We start from the raw sequence: 17,950 nt of genomic DNA on the forward strand, positions 1-17,950 counted from the left end.
TCATACTAATTTATATTACTCAGCCCTTTAACTGCCAAACTGTAAAAGTCCATTACGCTACTGAAAGGAATATACAAATTATCCCCTGGCACTTTAGGCAGGAGTTTTACATATATGCTGTTATTCTATCAGCCAGCTAGCTGCACAATTCTATTAAGGAGTAAGTGAGAAAATTATATTGCCTGCAAACTAATTGTACAAAAGACTCTGAAATAAGTAATCAGAGCCCAGCTCTTTCTGAAAAGCAGCCAGGAGATATAAATCGCTCAATCGCTTGTGTCAGCCCAGTTTAAAGACCCCGAGCTGCCATGTTGATTTTGTTCAGTGTAAAACACAACTTCCTCTCCAGCTGTTGACAGGACTGGGCAAACTCAGCTTTTACTCTTCCTAGCTGCTCAGTTTCAGCCTCTAGCATCTTGAAGTAAGTCAGGAATTGGTAGAGATTCCTTCCGGTTCTTCCTCTGAAATAAAATGCAGATCTGAGTATCTTGAATGGGAATTCATATCTAGAAGTAAATAAGAAATTATGAAAGCTCTAATGGCCTGGAATGTGCAGTAAATTCAGGTTTTTAATGAAAGTAAATCCACTAATACTTGCAGTGCTAGGTAAAACACATTTTAGTGTGATATAGATATCCCCTGCATCTACATGTGCACTGGAGACAAAGTGTTTGTTTCTTGAACCCTTACTGCAGTGTAGCCCCCTTCTATAATGCCGGAACCACTTTATGAGGACCAGCTATGGTCATTGGTAAGAGGTGGATTTTTGTTTCTATTCCTGTAACTCTGCTGAGTCATAAGAGGAATTCTTTGTAGCATCTTCCAAGCTAATTTTACAACACCAAAAATTAATATTGAGTGTCCACTATAAAATACAAGTCATTGAAGAAAAGCAGTTTAAATTGAAAGGAGATTCCCCCTGTAAGCTAAAGTATTGGAATCCAAGTGACTAGAATAATAGCTCCTTTTAGCATTCTTTAGGTATCAAGAATTTGCAGGAAAAGTAAGTTACACTGTGCCTGCTGCAGACTGTTGCATAGTTTGCAGAAATGTGAAATGTCAGGGTATGGATTAGAAGTGTCTGCATAATGAAATGAGCAATCTTGCATTTATCTTTCTGGTTCTGAATGCTGCTTCTTGGTGTTGGCACCTGTACCTTTGTATCTTGGGACGGGATCTCTTGATACAGCAAGACTGTTCCACCTGCCCTGGTAGAGAGCTTTGCTTCCTGAAGTTCTCTGTTATAATCTTGATCTTGTTTTGATCAAGATCGTTTCTGACCTTGTGCAAAGGTATCTTTGTCTTTGATCTTGTGCAAAGCATTTCTGATTCCCTGTTTCTCCCTTTTTTTTTTTAAGATAGGGATGTAATACATTTATTACTGTAGTGTAATGAAAATCATTAGATACAAATTGTGAAAGCTTTGAAGGTCTTCCTGTGTAGTGGTTGTGCCTTTCTAAGAATGCCTTGTTAGAAGGAGAGGATAATGTGAATCCTTTTTTAAGCTTGCCCTTACCATCATTTTCTACTTATCCTTCCAAAAGTGTTATTTCCTAACTTTTCTAAATGTGTATTGGAAAGAAAGACCTTTTGCAGGAACTGTTGTGCTGAATTCCCTACCCACCATATCCTTCAGTTTCTTAAATAGCTTTCTCCACGGCAGCTAAGAAAGGGGAAAAGGACTAAACTGCTTTGACTTTTGTCATTAGCATTCAGGCGTACCAAGATCTGTTTCACTCACCAGCATTGCTAACTCACTCATGCAGCAATGTCCAGGGGGAAGAAAGCCTGCAAAGGCCTGAAAAGGTTGTGCCAAATGTGTTGGTTGTGTTGGCCGAGTGCACAGAGTTGCCATGCAGACCTCCTTTATCATAAGTACCTAACCAATTTTCAATAGATGTAAGTGGTTTAAGTATTACTTCCTGTTGAATTAGCAGTTGCTGAGCATTTGAGTCTTTGTGCAATCCTGCAATCCACTAATGTGATATTTAATGAGGAGACATCAGTCTGGAGAAAGGTAGTCAATATAAATCAGTGTTTACGAAGTGTGATTAACTCTGAAATATTTCATCAATGCTGTGGTCCCAGGCAGCCTCTATGCTAATTATTAGAACCTGTGCATGTTTCAGGGGACTTTGATGGACCCCGAGTGCAGCAAACATGGAGCAGCAAAATTGCGATTATGCTCGGACTGTCTCTGATGACAATTTATGCATTTGGTGTGATGACCTCTTGCTTCCCAAGAGGGCAATAAACAGAATGCATTTTCATTAAGATACTAATGCACTTTATCACAGGGGGAAGGGGTTAGGAAATAAAGAAATACCTTTAAAGCAAGATGTGACAGACTGATTTGGAAGATGCTTTATTTAAAAGTCCATTTCCCAGTTTAACTTTGGGCTGTTGCAAAGTCTGTCATACTGGATGTAGTGTTGGGCTATGGGGTGCATGGCTGGGCAGATGAATAAGCTGAGCTAAGCTGTTTTATGAAAAGTGCAGTGGTGCCAGGGCAAAAGAGAACAGATGTTCTGCATTTGGACTTGAATACCCAAAGATGTGATTTAAAAAAAGTAAACTGCTCTTGTATTTTACTCGTTCATTTGCAAGCTTTTATTTTCTGATTTTTGAGGAGAAATAATATGAATTAGCAGTAGCAACAAAGCAAAAAAGAGACTGCTTTGTCCATGATGAGAAGGGCTCATGTTTAAGGATGGAGCTTGTTGTAGGCCTTAAGAAGGGAATTGGGAGAAGCAGGGGCAAAGGCAAGCATCTCTTTTTGTTTTTGCTATTCTGACAGCTTGGCAGGAATGATCCTATTCTTGAAGCCTCTCAGTACAAGAACTTGGTTGAAAGTATAGAGAGAAGAGGAGATGTTCTGGAGCAGAGATCTGGCCTGGTAGCTGCAGAACATGCTAGATGTGGTGGTAACAGACCCAGTGAGTCCTGCCTTACTCTCTGTGCCAGCTGTTGTGGAAGAAGGGCGAAACTCCATGGTACCTGTTGTAGCTGATTATGCAGTAAAGCAGTTCTCCTTCTGAATTCTAGGCAAAGAGAGACTAATGAAATTGGCTAAAAATGAAAATGAAGAGTACTCAGAGAAGGAGCCTAAGCCTGTGGCTTGGTACAGAAAATGACAAAATGCCTTTCTTCTGTCAGCAGGAATAACATACATGAAGGATTTTCCTAGGTACCATATTTGGAGTGAGACACAGACTCACATTAGTTGTGGTTTTGTATATATTTCTTTCATATAGATGTCTAGATTAAAAAAAAAAAGGTGAAAAAAATTAATCTTTTAACTCAGCTATTTATTTTTACTTGAGAGCTGTTTCCTCCTGTAGCACTGCTTACTCTTGATACGTTCCAACATGAAATACACAGGCAATTGTATGAGTACTTTTGTGTATCTGTTGTGTTGGTCAGTCAGTGACTCTGAGCCCCTGTTCTCCTGTCTGTTCCACACAGGTAACATAGAGTACAGCTGCCCAGCAACGAATGAATGTGAAATCACAAAGCGCAGACGCAAGTCCTGCCAAGCCTGCCGCTTCATGAAGTGTCTAAAAGTTGGCATGCTGAAAGAAGGTAAGACTGACCACCTCAATCTGTATCTCTGCAAACACTTGCTACAACTGTAGGGCAGTCAGGAAAGAAGAGAGACTGGTGAGTGTTCTAATCAGTTATTGCAAAGGCAATTGTCAAATATACTTGCTCTTTCTGCCATCTGCTTCTAAGCTATCAAATCGTGCTTTATCCACATAGAGTTCATCATCTTGTGTAGTACAGCAAAATGTACCTCGGCATTCAATCTCCTTCAGTAAGTAACTGATAGAATAACCATCAGAATTTTCAAAGATTTCTTTTCCCCATTCCTTATCCACTCTTACTCTGTCCCAGTTCTGGCAGAAAACCAAAACACATAGTGTGCCTTCCTTTTATTCAGTTTTGATTCCATCAGAACAAATGAAAAGGGTTACTTGTAAATTAAACAAGTATAAGTATTGTGTGTGTATACTGAAGTTACTGTAACTATACTGGAGCAAATTTTGGCATGCAGAAGAGGAGAATCCACCCTCCTCCCCTTTTTTTTCCTAAAAGTGTTTGAGAACCCTGCCCCTCACTATAAGTAAATATATAATGTTTTAATTCATCAATTACATTTTGAAGATAGTGAATGCCAGAAAATAAACTCAAGAAATGATGCTGTGTTACCTGGAACCTGCTTCATCTATGTGACACAAAGAGGTGATTCCTCAAATCTTGGTTGCCTGCAATGCACGTACAGTGTTGTTAATGTATATGCAAGAATACACTTGTAAGTGCATGTATTACATGCATTATTATTTTAGGGCACTGTCACCACCAAGAAAGATGCCATGTACTTCTGAACTAGATAAACATTTGAAATAAAATCAGCATAGTGTTGTCTAAGTATTGCATCCAGGGGAGAGTACTTTGTGCTAAGCAACCACTTCAATCCTATTCAATTTTGCTTTGTCAGTCCTTGAAAACTCGGCTTTAATAACTGGCTGATTTTTGCAAATGGGCTGGTGGTAATGCAAGACAGGGTAAGTATGCAGCTATTGGGGTAAAAATCCAAGAAACAACATAGACCAGTGGTGAGATGATGGGCAAATTAGGTCTATCACGCACCTACAGACATATTCTTATTGGATTATACTTACTAAGAATAAACCTTGTTCTGTGCAACTGCTTTGGCAGATGCTATGATCCTATGAGCCAAATCCTGCTGTCCTTAGTCTTACTTGAGCAAAACTCCTGTCAGATTCGATGGAGATTTTGCCTCAGTAAGAACGGCAGGATTTGACCCTCTCTTCAGTGGTTTTGGGAGAGTTCTGACTTGCCAAAATCCCCCTATAACTGACCACTAGGAGCAGTCACTTAAAAGTGAAATTATGAGGCTTAGATAAACTGTAAAAAGAAAGGGATGACTGGCTATGGCACCTTTTGAAAAGGACTGTGCTTCTTAGCATCTTTTCTTAGTCGGTTAAGACCCTGTATCACTAGGGTCTTAGTGTATATCTGTATATATACAGATCTATTGAGCAACTTCTTTGAAAATGAAACATTGCTACCAAGAGCACATGCAGGTGAATTGATTTAATCCTTTTCCTCTGAATTTTGAGGCCACTATTGTGCATGCATTAACATACATATAATGTAAAAAATTGAGGCTGTGTGCAGCTTCTGGGACTGCAAGAGGAAGTTGTCTCCTCTGCAAGTGAGTAATTATCTCAGCAAATCTGTGTGCAGATTTACTGTTTCTACATGCAGTTTTGTTAACTGAAATAATTTAGTTGGATAATACAGATGTACATTGCGAGTAACATTTTTTTGTTTGAATGTTCATTGTCCATGGATTTAAATAATTCCCACAAGTTTTCTTAATAAGAATTGCATGAATTTTTTAATCTAAAAGTACATACCTTTTTCTAAATGGCCAATAACTAATTACTTTGAAAAAACAGTGTTGTTTATCTACCACCAATTATAACAACCTGCAAGAACATGTAAGGGCATTTTATTTTTTTCCCCCTTTAGTGGCCACTTTTTAAATCATGCTGATTCACAGTACATTTGTAAGACTGTACTTGTTGTAAAGATTTTTTTTTTCTTGTTGGAAGGTAGTTTTGGAGCTGGATGTTGTTATTTTAACCTACAGGAAAGTCTGGAGATGACTTTTTGACTTGGACCACATCCTTTATGTACAAAATTAACAAAGATAATGTACTGACTTCTTGCATGTGTAAAGTGGTATAAATTTATTGATTAGCACGGACTTAAAATAAGCTGAAATTATTCTTGCAGCATCTCAAGTGTTTCTTTATGTACAGACAAGGATTTCAGTCTCATGCAGCATGTCAGAGATCATGCGGCAGTAAATCTATTCAAATGTAAACCTGTTCAATTCAATTACCAGTTTATAATAAAATTTGCTGCTGCAGCCTCCACGTTTGTCACAGCAGTCTCTACATGCTGATGGCACAGCATGCCTGGAAATTGACAGCCTAAATCTATTTACAAAAAAAATTTAGTTGCAGACCTGAAATAAAATCAAGTTTAAGCAGCTTTGAGAGGAGCATCACATTCCTTACAAGAACAGCACATCTGCCAGGGTGCATCTTCTCCAGAAATCTTACCTTGTTTGTGGGGTGTTTTCTTGTAGAAATTTATCCTTAACAAACAGTTTTAAAGTGTAATCCAAAGTGAAACAATTATCAGATATTGTACTTTCTTTCACATTGCAAAGGACTTCACTACATTGTTATTTTGTGAATTGTCATATGAATTTCATGGTAGATTCTGAGTTTTAGCTTGGCTTCTAGGGCAGGGTCTGAACACCTCTTATCGCAAATGCATAGGGTGGCTTCCCTTATGACATCTGCATGTTGAATCATTTATGTGACAAGATAATGGTGTTTTTCATCTAGCATCCAGTGTTTCTGTGGGAGACCCAGTGTTAGGGTGGTGGGGCTGTGTTTTGGGGTCAAATCCTGGGAGGGAATTGGATTTCTGGTCACATGAAGTACAAGGTGGAGTAGGCATTTTCTGTACATTTTCTCGTGGATCTTGGTGAGGCTGAACCAGCAGCACCTAGATTAAGATTCTTAATGATTTTTAGGATGTGGGCCAGGAGCTACAGCAATGTCAGGCTGGGCTGGCCTGGGATTGAGGCCCTAGCTGCATCTCCTGTTGAGTATCATAAGAAAGTTTGTACAGACTGGTCTGGAGGAACACATTTTGGTTTAGCCCATGGACTGTTACTTAAAAACCCATGTTTGGGTCTGTGGATGGGTTTTAAGGGTGTTATACTTCATTCTGTAGCATTCAGCAGAGGCTGATGAGCTTTTAGGCACAGGACAAATATGAGGATGTGGTGTTTTCATTTACTTTTTTAGGTAAGGGTTATTAGCAGCAAAGCAGAATGCACTGCAGTCAAAGAAAAAAAATTACTTTTTTCTATATTTAATTTTGTGTCAGTGTTACAAAAAATCAGGTTTTCAAGTATCCCAATTGATTCTTCTACTGAAATGCAGTTTCTTTGACTGTACTTTTATTTTGGTAAATTATCTCAGATTCATGAGAACAGCTGAAACAACATTAAAGATTCTTGTATAGTCTAGGGATAAACTTTTCAAATGTATCCCTTGAGATTTCTTGAAATAATATTGAAATTGCTAAAAGGGTGCAGGGAGACATGTACAAGGATTTGCCCTTTTTAAAAATGAACATTTTTAGGATATTTAGTAGTTTTCAGTTCTGTTGGTTTATAATTCAGTTCTGTCTTTAGTTTGGTCTTTCAAACTCTTTGGAAGCCAGTGATTATTTTGCTTCAGGTGGTAGAATTAAATCTGCGCTCATGTGCAAGGTTGGGTATTTTGGCTATTTCCCTTTTTTTACCGCTAGTTAGATGGAGAAAAAGGGGTTAATTTTTTTTCTTTTCTCAGAGGAAAAATTGGATGTAAAAGTACATAAGATGGTATGGGGAGTCTTGAGTAGATATTTGACTTTTTTTTTCTATTGCTAGGTGATCTGAGTAGAATTCAATATCTGATCTTTAATTAGTACTATTTGCCTATTAATAATATTTGTGGGACATAATATTTATGCTTGTGGTAGAAGATATTATACCACATATAAACTTGGATATTATATATTATATAATATCCAAGTTTATTATAGGACAGATCTTGCTCCTAAGGGCTTCCCATGTGAAATCATTCCAGTGGCGGAATTATTCCAAAATAAAATCACTTTTTGTTTCAGATGCAGCGTTTGTATAACTGTTTTTACAAGAGGTTGTTCCATATGTTTTAGTTTTCTCCATAGATGCAAAGCCTTAGTCTCAGTTTTACCTGCCCCTGTATTGTAGGGAGGTTAAAAACTACAGTTCAGAGGGGAATCTGTGGAGTGGCACTCATGCAGCTTTCAGACCATCTGGAATGCTGTATCCTGTTCTAACTCTCGCAGTTCTGTGCAGTACTAGTTCATATTTCTTACAGGGCTGTTGATACCAAAACATCTCCCATATATCTCTCATTTCTGGTATTTGGGTGTTTTCAGAACTTGTTATGGACTGTGCGCAGTGGCTGGTCTGCATTGCTTGTTATTTCAGAAAGTCTAGTTCCTAAATGAGTGATACATGGAAAGAAATGGAAGTTTATATGAAAAGTAAAGTATACTACAATAAAAATGGCATGGGTTGCTTCATGTAAGTATGTTTGTATTTTCCTTGGGGGTGGATGGCCTTTACAAGTCATCATCAGTCAGTTGGTACCCGGTTAGAATAGGCAGAGTAACAAAATTCCAGCTTAATTAGTCCTGCTATTAAAATGAGAAGCCAGATCCTCACCAAGTATTAACAGAAGCTCTTAGAGCTGTGTTAGATTGCTGCTCATTTGGCAGGTTTGGCAATCTGTGCTATGGGGAAATCAGCAATGTACCTTTTTGTGTCTGTGAATCTTCACAGTTGCTTCTACATGAGCCATCATTCAGGCTCTAAAAATGATCACAAACTCTCTGAGCTTTTCATCTGGCAGTGCTGACTTGATGTTTAACCCTTCCCATCACAGCAGAGCAGTTTGTGTGTTGCACTTGCCCTGCTCCATGAGTAGCCCTCAACACTTCTCATTCACTACTTTGCTTGGGTTTTTTGAGAATTCATACAGGCCCTCAGAGAGACCTCAGCATCCCTAGGGAAATGGTAAGGCAGTAGTTAGAATCTACTTTGTAAAGAAATCTCGGACTTTTTAGTGTTTTTATTTAGCTGTGATCTAAATGAAAACAGTTCCTGACAGTTTTAAAAATGTTTAAACATTTAAAATGCTCATATAATGAACCAGAAGATGATTACACAAGTTACACTTTTTCGGAACATGCTAAAATTGGAGGTCTCTAAAGTAATTTTGCTTCACACATTGAGAGATTTCATTCATTCAAATATAAGAATACATTTTTAGAAAGAGGTATGTGTATTTTAAAGCATAAATAACTGAGTTTATTATGGAAAGATTACCATATGAACATCTTTGGCTTGTGTTAAGCAGCAGATCGGATTAAATTATCATATTGATCCTTTCTGGCTTTGACAGTCTATGAAAATGAATCCAATAGAGCAAGGAGAACGGGCAGCTTGAGTTTGGTCTTACGTAAAGAGATGCGTGATATGCAGAGGAGCAGATTAATGGATTCGCTCTCAAAATAATAAATAAAACTAAGCAATCTTCTTTATGACTAAAATTGTGTTATCACCTATGATTTGAGGGTAGTGAAAAAGCCTGCTTAATAGGATTCCTTCTAACAACATCTCTTTTGAAAAGACCTGTGCATCAGACATTGCCAAGGTAAATTTCTCTTACAAGTCTAATACCATTAGTCTGCCAGGACGAAAGGAGAAATTATTGCGGATGAAGTTTTAGTTTCTGCTGCCTTTAGAAATCAGAACAAAGGAAAGGAGAAAGCATTAATGGTATTCAAAGAAAATATTTCTGTACAGGATGACAGTTAATAGAGCAGCAGTGACCTCAGTGATATTTCTTATGCTCTCTATCGTAATATTACACTTAAGGAGCTTCTCCATTAATGCAGGATATTAAACAAACCTCCTGTGTTATAACATCAAGAGATAACATAGTGGTGTGTCTTCTGTTGATGTCTCAGCTCTCTTCTATGTTTCAATGTATTATGAAGGAGTTTGGTTTCTAGTGCAGCTATTTTTTTGAATTGTTTCTTTTCCTTTCCTATTCCTTCCCTTTCCCCTTTCTTCCCTTCCTTCCCCATTCACACGTTCCCCCCTTTTCTTCCTCCCTTTTATTTCTCCCTTCACTTTTTTTTCTTCCTTTCCCTTTTCTCTTGCCCCCCTTTCTCTTTACACTCCCTTTCTTTCTTTCATTCAGCGTGTGCTTGGATTAATATATACTGGGACCTGTTAAATCTCCTTGGAAACAATAGAAGCTAATCTCTAAGTGCTGCTGGTGTTCATAAGTAGGCTTCTTTGCTCCTAACCAAAATGTGACCTGATAGCCCAGTTCACACATTAGAACTGACAGCCCAATTTGTCTGCCCTAAAATGCAGCTCATGACTCTCCACTCTCTGTAACTGATGAAGAAGGACAAACTGTTCAACTTCAGGTTAATGTTTATAGTCAGCTCAAGCAACTAGCATTTCTATTCATCCACTAGAAAAATACCCCAGAAAAAGCAGATATTTGGGATGTGGATAATCTTCCCAAGTCACATGAAGACACCTACAGCTCCTACCAAGTGTTGGCCTCCTGAGAAGCTTTCATGGTGCTTGTGTTCCAGTGTTGTGCCACTCTGGTTTGTGTTCTGTGTCTGAATATTTTGGGGAATAAAGCAGATATCCCAGCAGTTCGCTGGACTTGTTATTTAAATAAAATTTCTCTCTTTCTAGATAAAATTTTGTATTACTGTTGTCCTTTTATATAAGTGCTTGCCTCCCACAGAAGAGAAGGTATGAAGTGGATGTGGAGAAAGCAGTATTGTTTGTAAGTCTGAGTTTGAGAACTATTTACATTTCTTGGCTTTACACAGATCTGTAAATGGGGAAGTTTTTGTGTTAGCATTTGCAGATCTGAGGTCAGAGCTGTTTGCTGGCTCACTCACCAGCAGCTTCCTTGAGATTAGCTGTTAGGTTGGGTCTGCTCACACAGTCATTGCTGCTGAGAATCCCAGTGGCAGCAGTTGTTTGCAGGGTCAGACAGGCAAAGAATATTTCAACATAAAGTTACTTTGTACTTTTGTTAATGAGTTTGAAGGATTCTGAATAAGATTAAATTTTACTGTAATTTTCTTAGTGCACATACCTTACATATTACTTACAATTGAAAGGAGTAGGTTCTGCAGTTTCATGAGTCTACTTAAATTACTATTAAAAATTAATCACTTTGTACTAATATTGTCTCATCATAATCTGAGGTGATTAACTGCATGTCTTCATTTGTCATATTTCTTCTTTTGATCCTAAAATAAGGAAGCAGTACTTTCCTAATTTTCTAGAAAATATTCCATTGTTTGCAAAATGTGTTTGTTGGATTTAGCCGCTATGAACATTTGCTTATACACTGGAAGTATAGAGACAGCAGTATAAGTGATAAGGATAGGTAGAGACAAGTCTGAAGGATGCAGGGCTTTTCCCATGATCTCACAGACAAATAGCTGCCTTTCATTTTTGGTCTCTGCCACCCATAAACACACACATCAGATGTGGCACTGCCCTTTATTGCAGAGTTCTTGAATTCTTGCACGTGGATCCTGCCTTAAGTTAAGTAAATCTCATTTTGTAAAGAGTAACATTAATGTAATTTGTATTCTTCACTTTTTTCTGTTTCTGCTGTGTGGATACTTGCACATCCCCTGCTTGAGTGCTATAGGTGTAGAATCTCTGGTAGAGGTGCATTTAAGGGTAGTGAATGTCTTCTTATCTCTAAAGTGCCACTCTGGAGCCAAACTTTCTGCATTTTACTCGGCCTTTGCCTGGGCAGCACCCACAGCTCCTCACCAAGACTCTTGCTGTGTAAGATCTTTGTCAAAACAGATTGTAGGGTAGGATTATTTGGGGTGAAGGGCTGCAATGATGCAGGTGCTGGTGACTAGAACCCATGTGGCAGATGTGCAGGCAGACTGCTGCTGCTGCTTGGGAAGGATTGGCACTGAAAAGCTGAGTGGCTGAGGAACTCCCTTGGCCTCTTCACTCAGTCAAAGCCATGAATGTGTTGAGAAGTAAGAAGATTTCCACCTGCAGTTGTTATATCTGATCTCATATAGTGCTATCCCTCAAATATTTCACACTTCTAAATCTCTCCTGCCTTAGAAAAAAAAGGTTAGAATCAATGTGAGTTTTGAGACATTAGTGTAACTAAGCCTCAGTCTTCTCTCTGAGCAGTCATTGCCCTTTTATAAGCTGAGGAGTTATTGCAAGTGGTGAGCCTTTGCCAGTTCTACTCACTGAGTCACTGGAATATGAAGTTAGAATATTATTTCATTTGATGTTTGTAATGTGGCTTTTGTGGTTGAAAGTCAGCAGCCTGAATTCTGAAATAAATGTGATCATCTGCAATGAATTGTCACTTTGTCAGATTTTGCCATGCTTACTAGCTATTCTAATAATAGATCTCATCTAACCAGCTTTTTCTTTTTTCCCTTTTCTTTCTTTTTTGTTTTCTTTTCTTTGGGTATTTATATGACAGAAAAGGGAAATTATGAGGGGAGTCTGTTGTGCTCACAGTAGTTGCTTAATATAGCTATTAATCTTTATAAATGAAAAAACATAGCTTTATTTTAAGCCTCAATAGGCTTTTATTAGATAAATGATTCTGGAGGAAGTCAAACACAGCTATGTTAAATATCTACACTTACTGAATAACATCAATATTTTCCTTTTTGCTCTTTATTTTTCCAGCAAATTTAATGTGTGTCTCTATTTTTCTCTTAAGCATCTGGTTTATGTCTCAGGATCATCAGGTATAAGATGAGAAGTCAATTTGATTTACAGTTTTAGTGCAGCAGATCCAAAATCAACATTCCATACAATTTGCTTGCATGGGGTCTTACTGCACTCCATGTTAAAACACTTAATTATAAAAATAATTAAGAAAAAATGAAATACTTTCTAAAAGAAAGTCTGCGTGATACTGTCCCTTAATCAACTTAACTCCAGTCTGTGCCCTTGGTGGCAGAATTGTTGGTGTGCTGTTTACCAGCAAAACTGCTTGACCAGCAAGAGAGAATCTTGGTAACTTGCTGCTTGCTGAGCACATACAGATCCTAGGAAAAAACAAGTAGTACAAGATTGTAATCCTCATCTTTTGTCTCCTGTTCTTTCCCTCTTCAGCCAAGCATTAGTCCATACAGTACTGTTCTTGTCATTTTTATTCAGCAATGTAAAAATCACTCCACCAATGCCCTGTCTCTTTCCAATACTCCTTTCAGTTCTGTGGGTGGGTGACTGAAGATGAGCCGCATCATTTGTTGTGATCTGACTCAATCAACAGATCAGTCTCGTATCATTTGCTCAACACTTGTACAGCCACATGTTGCTTTCATGACAGTCTGCCAGATAGTGTTTACGGTGGTCTCCAGCATCTGAAGTTCCTGTGCTCTGTCTCATTTTCTTATTTTCTGTAGTTCAATCCAGGCTTTAGAAAGGGGCACCTGAGATTTCACTGCATGGTCAATCTCAACGGATAACATTTGGGAAGAGTATCTTGTTCAAGTCCCCAGAACAGCATTTCTGGATAGGAAGTGGTATCAGTTATGGTAATATTACTTAAGAGATGGCCTTAAATACACTTGGATTCCAGACTGAGGGAACCAGCATGTTACTGTTGAAGTGAAAATCTTCCTCTGTACTGATTTTTCAGGTCACAAGCCACTTGCTGGTTTCCCTGTCAAGCTCTTAAGTTTCCAATTTGAAGACAGAATAGACTGCTAAATGTCAAAATAAAGGAAAATTAATATTTCCCTTAAAAAGTAGCAATCTGTTTTATAGTACCAATTTAAATGGATTCTTCCTCAAAGATGTATTAGAAAGTCTGGTTGAGTTATAACTCAGGTGAAGAATTAGGCTGAGATAATAAAGGGCTGAATAGACTCTTCCTTCTCAAGAGCCCTCAAGAACATCACCCAAATTCTCTGACTGTATTTCAGGCAAAAAGAAGTTGGAACAGCTCTCGAGTCTGGTGTTCACAGCCACAGTCTTTGCTGGCCTTCCAGCTGCTGCGTGTGCCACATGGCCATTGCTTGATATCCTGCATGAGATGCAGAGGGATGCAGTAATTGGAGAACAAAGCCACAGAGTAGCTAAGATGACATAACATCCTTCTCTTTTCTCTTTTTAGCTTCTGTCATTTTCATGACTTTCTCTTAGTTTTCCTCTTCCAAACCATGATTGTATCGGAAGAATGCTGATGAGAAAATAGTTGCTGTGAGCACATATCATCCAGGCAGGTTTTTTTCTGGCCAGGTGGGAGAGAGAATCATGAATTCCTTGAGGTTTTTGTTAGCTGACTCACTGTTTCGTGAGGACTAGTCAGGCTGAATGACTGTATTTCCTTCTGGGCATCCTGGTATTGCTGGAGATATCCATCCTGGCAGGTGCTTCAGCTCATCTCCAATTAAAATACTTGTTATAGAAGTATTCTTAAACACAGCTGATTAATAAAGTTAGGAAAAACATTTGAATGCAGAGTGTTAAGGCTTCCAAAATTGGTGTTCCTCTCTAGGGAGGTGTGTGCAATGAGAAAGCATTTGAAATATTAGCAGTCCATCCCATTTTGTTTCCATTTATTTTCTCTAATTTCCTTTTTTAATGCTGGTTAGCTGAAATAAGTCCTTTTTCCCTCTTCACTGTTCCCTCCCCCTTTATGGAATACCCCATGACACGTGCCTGTAAAGTGGCTTCTTGGGAATTTGCAAGTCTTTGAATGTGTTATCTGATTAAAGGGATGTATGTGTCTTTAATTCTCGTCTGCAGTTTCACCTCTGACCCCATCTGTTAAAGTGGAAAGGAGCTGAGAGTCAGCAAAGTCCCAGATTCAACCGAGATAACCTGCAGTGTGCACATTTGAATGCTTTAACTCCTCGGTTGCCCCTGAAAATTACATACTTAATTAAGTGACAGGTTTCACTGGAAAATGTGGAGGGTCTGATATGAGGCAGGTGAATTGTTTATTTTGTTGATGTGCTTAAGGTAGGATAATTTAGTCCTGGCTTGCCTTTTCTGCTAAAGAAGAAAAAACCGTATAGAGGTGCGGCATAAACATGTATAGGGTCTTGTTTACACGTGTGTATTTTCATTTCTGTATTATTTTAATAGACCAATTTCTTGCTTAGAGGAATGAAAAGTAAAACCCCCATTTTACTTCCTTTTTGAAAAGGAAGCTGAATTACGTGCTTGGAAATGATGCTGCAATTTTGGGTGGGATTTTTAAATAGCCCCAAATAAAGCAGTGAAAATAATGTCATTGAAAGATTGAGGTAGATGACATGAGGGTCATTTACATTATATTTTGCTAATATTGTGCTTTTTTGCAGTAACAGTGTAACTGTGGCATTTCCTGTGCTTTACAAATAGATATCATTAGTGGTGAGAATATCCCATTATATTTAGACTTGTGGGTCTTTTGATTTTTCCTCTGGTCATTTTCTTTTCTAGCTTTTAAACACTCTTAAAACTGAAAGGATTTTCAGTATCCCAGATCCATCCCTGCTCTCTGAAAGCTAGAGCCAAATTCTTCCCCCACTTACATCTGTTCAACTTCGGTGGTTTCACTTATGCTATGTGGCTGTAACAATGCAGAATTTGTCCTAATCTGCCCTTTCTTTTTCAGTGGAGAACATGCACATGCAAAGTGTTCGTGAGCACAGCAAGTTGAAATGCAAATAGAAAGAATGTATGTATTTTGTGTGTGTGTGTGTACACACACATAGATAAACAGCACACAGATAGGTTTGATAGTATATCTACTGTACATAATATTGTAAATGGCATCTTGCTGTGCTGGAATCCAGGCAATATGAGTTCAGTACTAAAGTGTTCAAGTTGCACCTGAGCTAGCTGGAGCCTGCCAGCCTCTGCAAGCCCACTGAGAGCATCTGTCTCGCCACCACCTTGCTCACGCTGTGTCCTCCGCAGGCTCTCCAATTCTTGCGACTATGAGCATAAATCATCCACCTGTCAGGAGCTCGAGCTGCCCGGATTATGCAATGCCTGCCTTCATTTGGAGATGGTGTGAGCAGAAGATTGCGGCAAACGCTTTGCATTCATTTTAACGCCGCTCCCGCATCTCTTCAGCTTTAATGAGGGTTCAGGGTGGTGACGACTCCCTGAGACAATGAAAGTCCTAGAGACCCAAGCTTTCTTTGTACATTTGTATGGCCTAGTTTAGATTTTTTTTTTTTTTGGCTTTTTTCCCCCCTCCCTTCCCCCCCCCCCCCCCCCCCCCCAAGAAATGAATGGCTTGAAAATTGAGGCAGAGAACTGGTACTGCACAAAGCCAGCTGTCCATAGCTCTGCTTTTTGGCCTTGTAATACTTCCCTCCAGCTGAGCAATGAAGAATTTAAAAATCAGTCATGTTTAATGCTGATTGTCCATTTGTGCTAAAGCTGCATAGTGCCTAGTTGGCTTCACTTAAAAAAAATTGTAATAATCCTACCTTTGCATTTTATTCAGTTACAGGTGTATTGCATTGCATGATCAAGGGTGGCATACCATATTGTATATTCCACATTTAAAACACAGATCCTCTGTATTAAGATCTCCTTGTATTACGAAAAAAAAATAGACTTTCAGTAAAATTGTCTTATTTCAGCTTGGTAGACCTGAATTAATCAAATTCCTTATTCACTCATAATTTTCATCATGAATTATAGGCAGAATAAATATTTGTATTTATTCATCTGTGTAAGCAGAAGAAAAGAAAAGAAGGTTGGGAGACAAAAGCAGATAAGTCCTTTCAAAGACAAATGTTGAAGATGGCGAAGGGGTAAAGATAATTTGTGCCTTCACACCTGTAGTATCTGTGTGCCCCATACCCCTACAAATCCCATCAGACTCTTGCAGTTCAGCCTTTAGCCTGTAGCCTTATGTGATTGTCAACCTTATGTTCTTAGTGACCTGAAAAACACATGGTGGTAGCAATAGTAAAATACTTAATTTTGATACTATTCAGTAGTTAGCTAGGGAAGTCCCTGTTTATCATCCTAATGCTACAGGTTTGATGTTTTTCACCCATATTCAAGAAAACAAGCTTCTTCAGTACTTTTGAAACATCTTGGGCACGTGCAGCATGATTTTTCTGCAGCAAATGTGTCATGAGCTTGTCAACAATTTTTTCAGGGAATACTTTTTATACATTTTAGAGAACACCTGTGATGTGTAGACAGTAATAGCCCCATTTTACAATATTAAACCTCAGCGAAAGAGAACAAGAGTTGCTTAGTAGAAGTCACGTGTGGTGTTAGAAGCACAGCTAGGAGTGAAACTTCTGCTCTGAGGTTAATGTGTCTTTCAGCCTGGGACTTCAAATTCCAGCTGTGTCCACCCCTTTCTCACCCAGTGACTGAAAGAGAGAAAGGTTTATTGCTTGTTCATTTGGGGTTTTACATTTCTCTTTTTAACACTTCCCTTTACATGTGAGCTCCTCAATCAGCTACTGGTGAAAAGAATCCTAAAAGGTGAAGTGAAATTAAGGGCAGCTTTTGTCAAGAGGGAAAATAAAGCGCTGTGTTTCAGTGTTCCTCTGTATTTCCCATTGATATTAACAGAGGATGCTTAAACACATGGAGAGGAATCTGCGTTGCCAAAATACTCCAATTTTCCTCTCGGTGAAAATTTCCCCAGCTGACGGTAGCAGGAGTGGCAGCTGAATGTGGAATACACAGTGTGTGGAACACGCACTCCTGAGTTGCAGCAGTGCTTGGGAGCTCTGCCTGTGCCTCCATTCTGCTGCCTTGGTCTGAAAGCCAGGGAATTTCATGCAACCTGGTCATACTTAACTAGGACCACACAGAGCAAGGGAGGTTTTTTAATAGGCTGTTGGGGGAAGAGTGGAGACCCTAGCGTGTGTAGACTTTGAGATCTTTACTGGGAGCCTTATTTGCTTTTGGTTGCAAGCTACCCTTCCATGCCATTCCCTCCCCCCTCCAGTTTTAATTTGATGGAAAGCCAGCAGTACTGCAGTTTTATGCAAGACCTCCACTGAACTCCAAAAAGATTATTATTTCTCACTTTGTCTTTACAGATAACTTTAAAATTTTATGCGTCAGAACGCGGGATTATCTGAAGACACAAATGCAACACAACACTGACAAAATCAGATGAAAAATCTCACTCTTTTAGCTATGAAGAAATTAGATTTATCATCAGAAAAGCATTCTCTTTTCATTTTCTGAAAGGTGCTTTTTGACAGA

The 17,950-nt window shown here is 38.7% G+C and overlaps 1 protein-coding gene across 14 annotated transcripts in view; it reads left to right on the forward strand.

Annotated features, from left to right (window-relative positions):
- The window catches only part of ESRRG (estrogen related receptor gamma), a 368,263-nt gene that overhangs the window by 257,811 nt on the left and 92,502 nt on the right, over positions 1-17,950 (forward strand). For all 14 annotated transcript variants that reach the window (XM_054279749.1, XM_054279743.1, XM_054279742.1 and 11 more), the window contains one exon: positions 3,466-3,582. In XM_054279749.1, the coding sequence (XP_054135724.1) occupies positions 3,466-3,582 (117 nt within the window). The remainder of the gene's footprint in view (positions 1-3,465; positions 3,583-17,950) is intronic.

This window comes from Melozone crissalis, unplaced genomic scaffold, assembly GCF_028551555.1.
Source record: "Melozone crissalis strain CALT ecotype California unplaced genomic scaffold, PUWL_Pcris_2 ptg000027l_1, whole genome shotgun sequence".
NCBI classification, from domain to species: domain Eukaryota; kingdom Metazoa; phylum Chordata; class Aves; order Passeriformes; family Passerellidae; genus Melozone; species Melozone crissalis.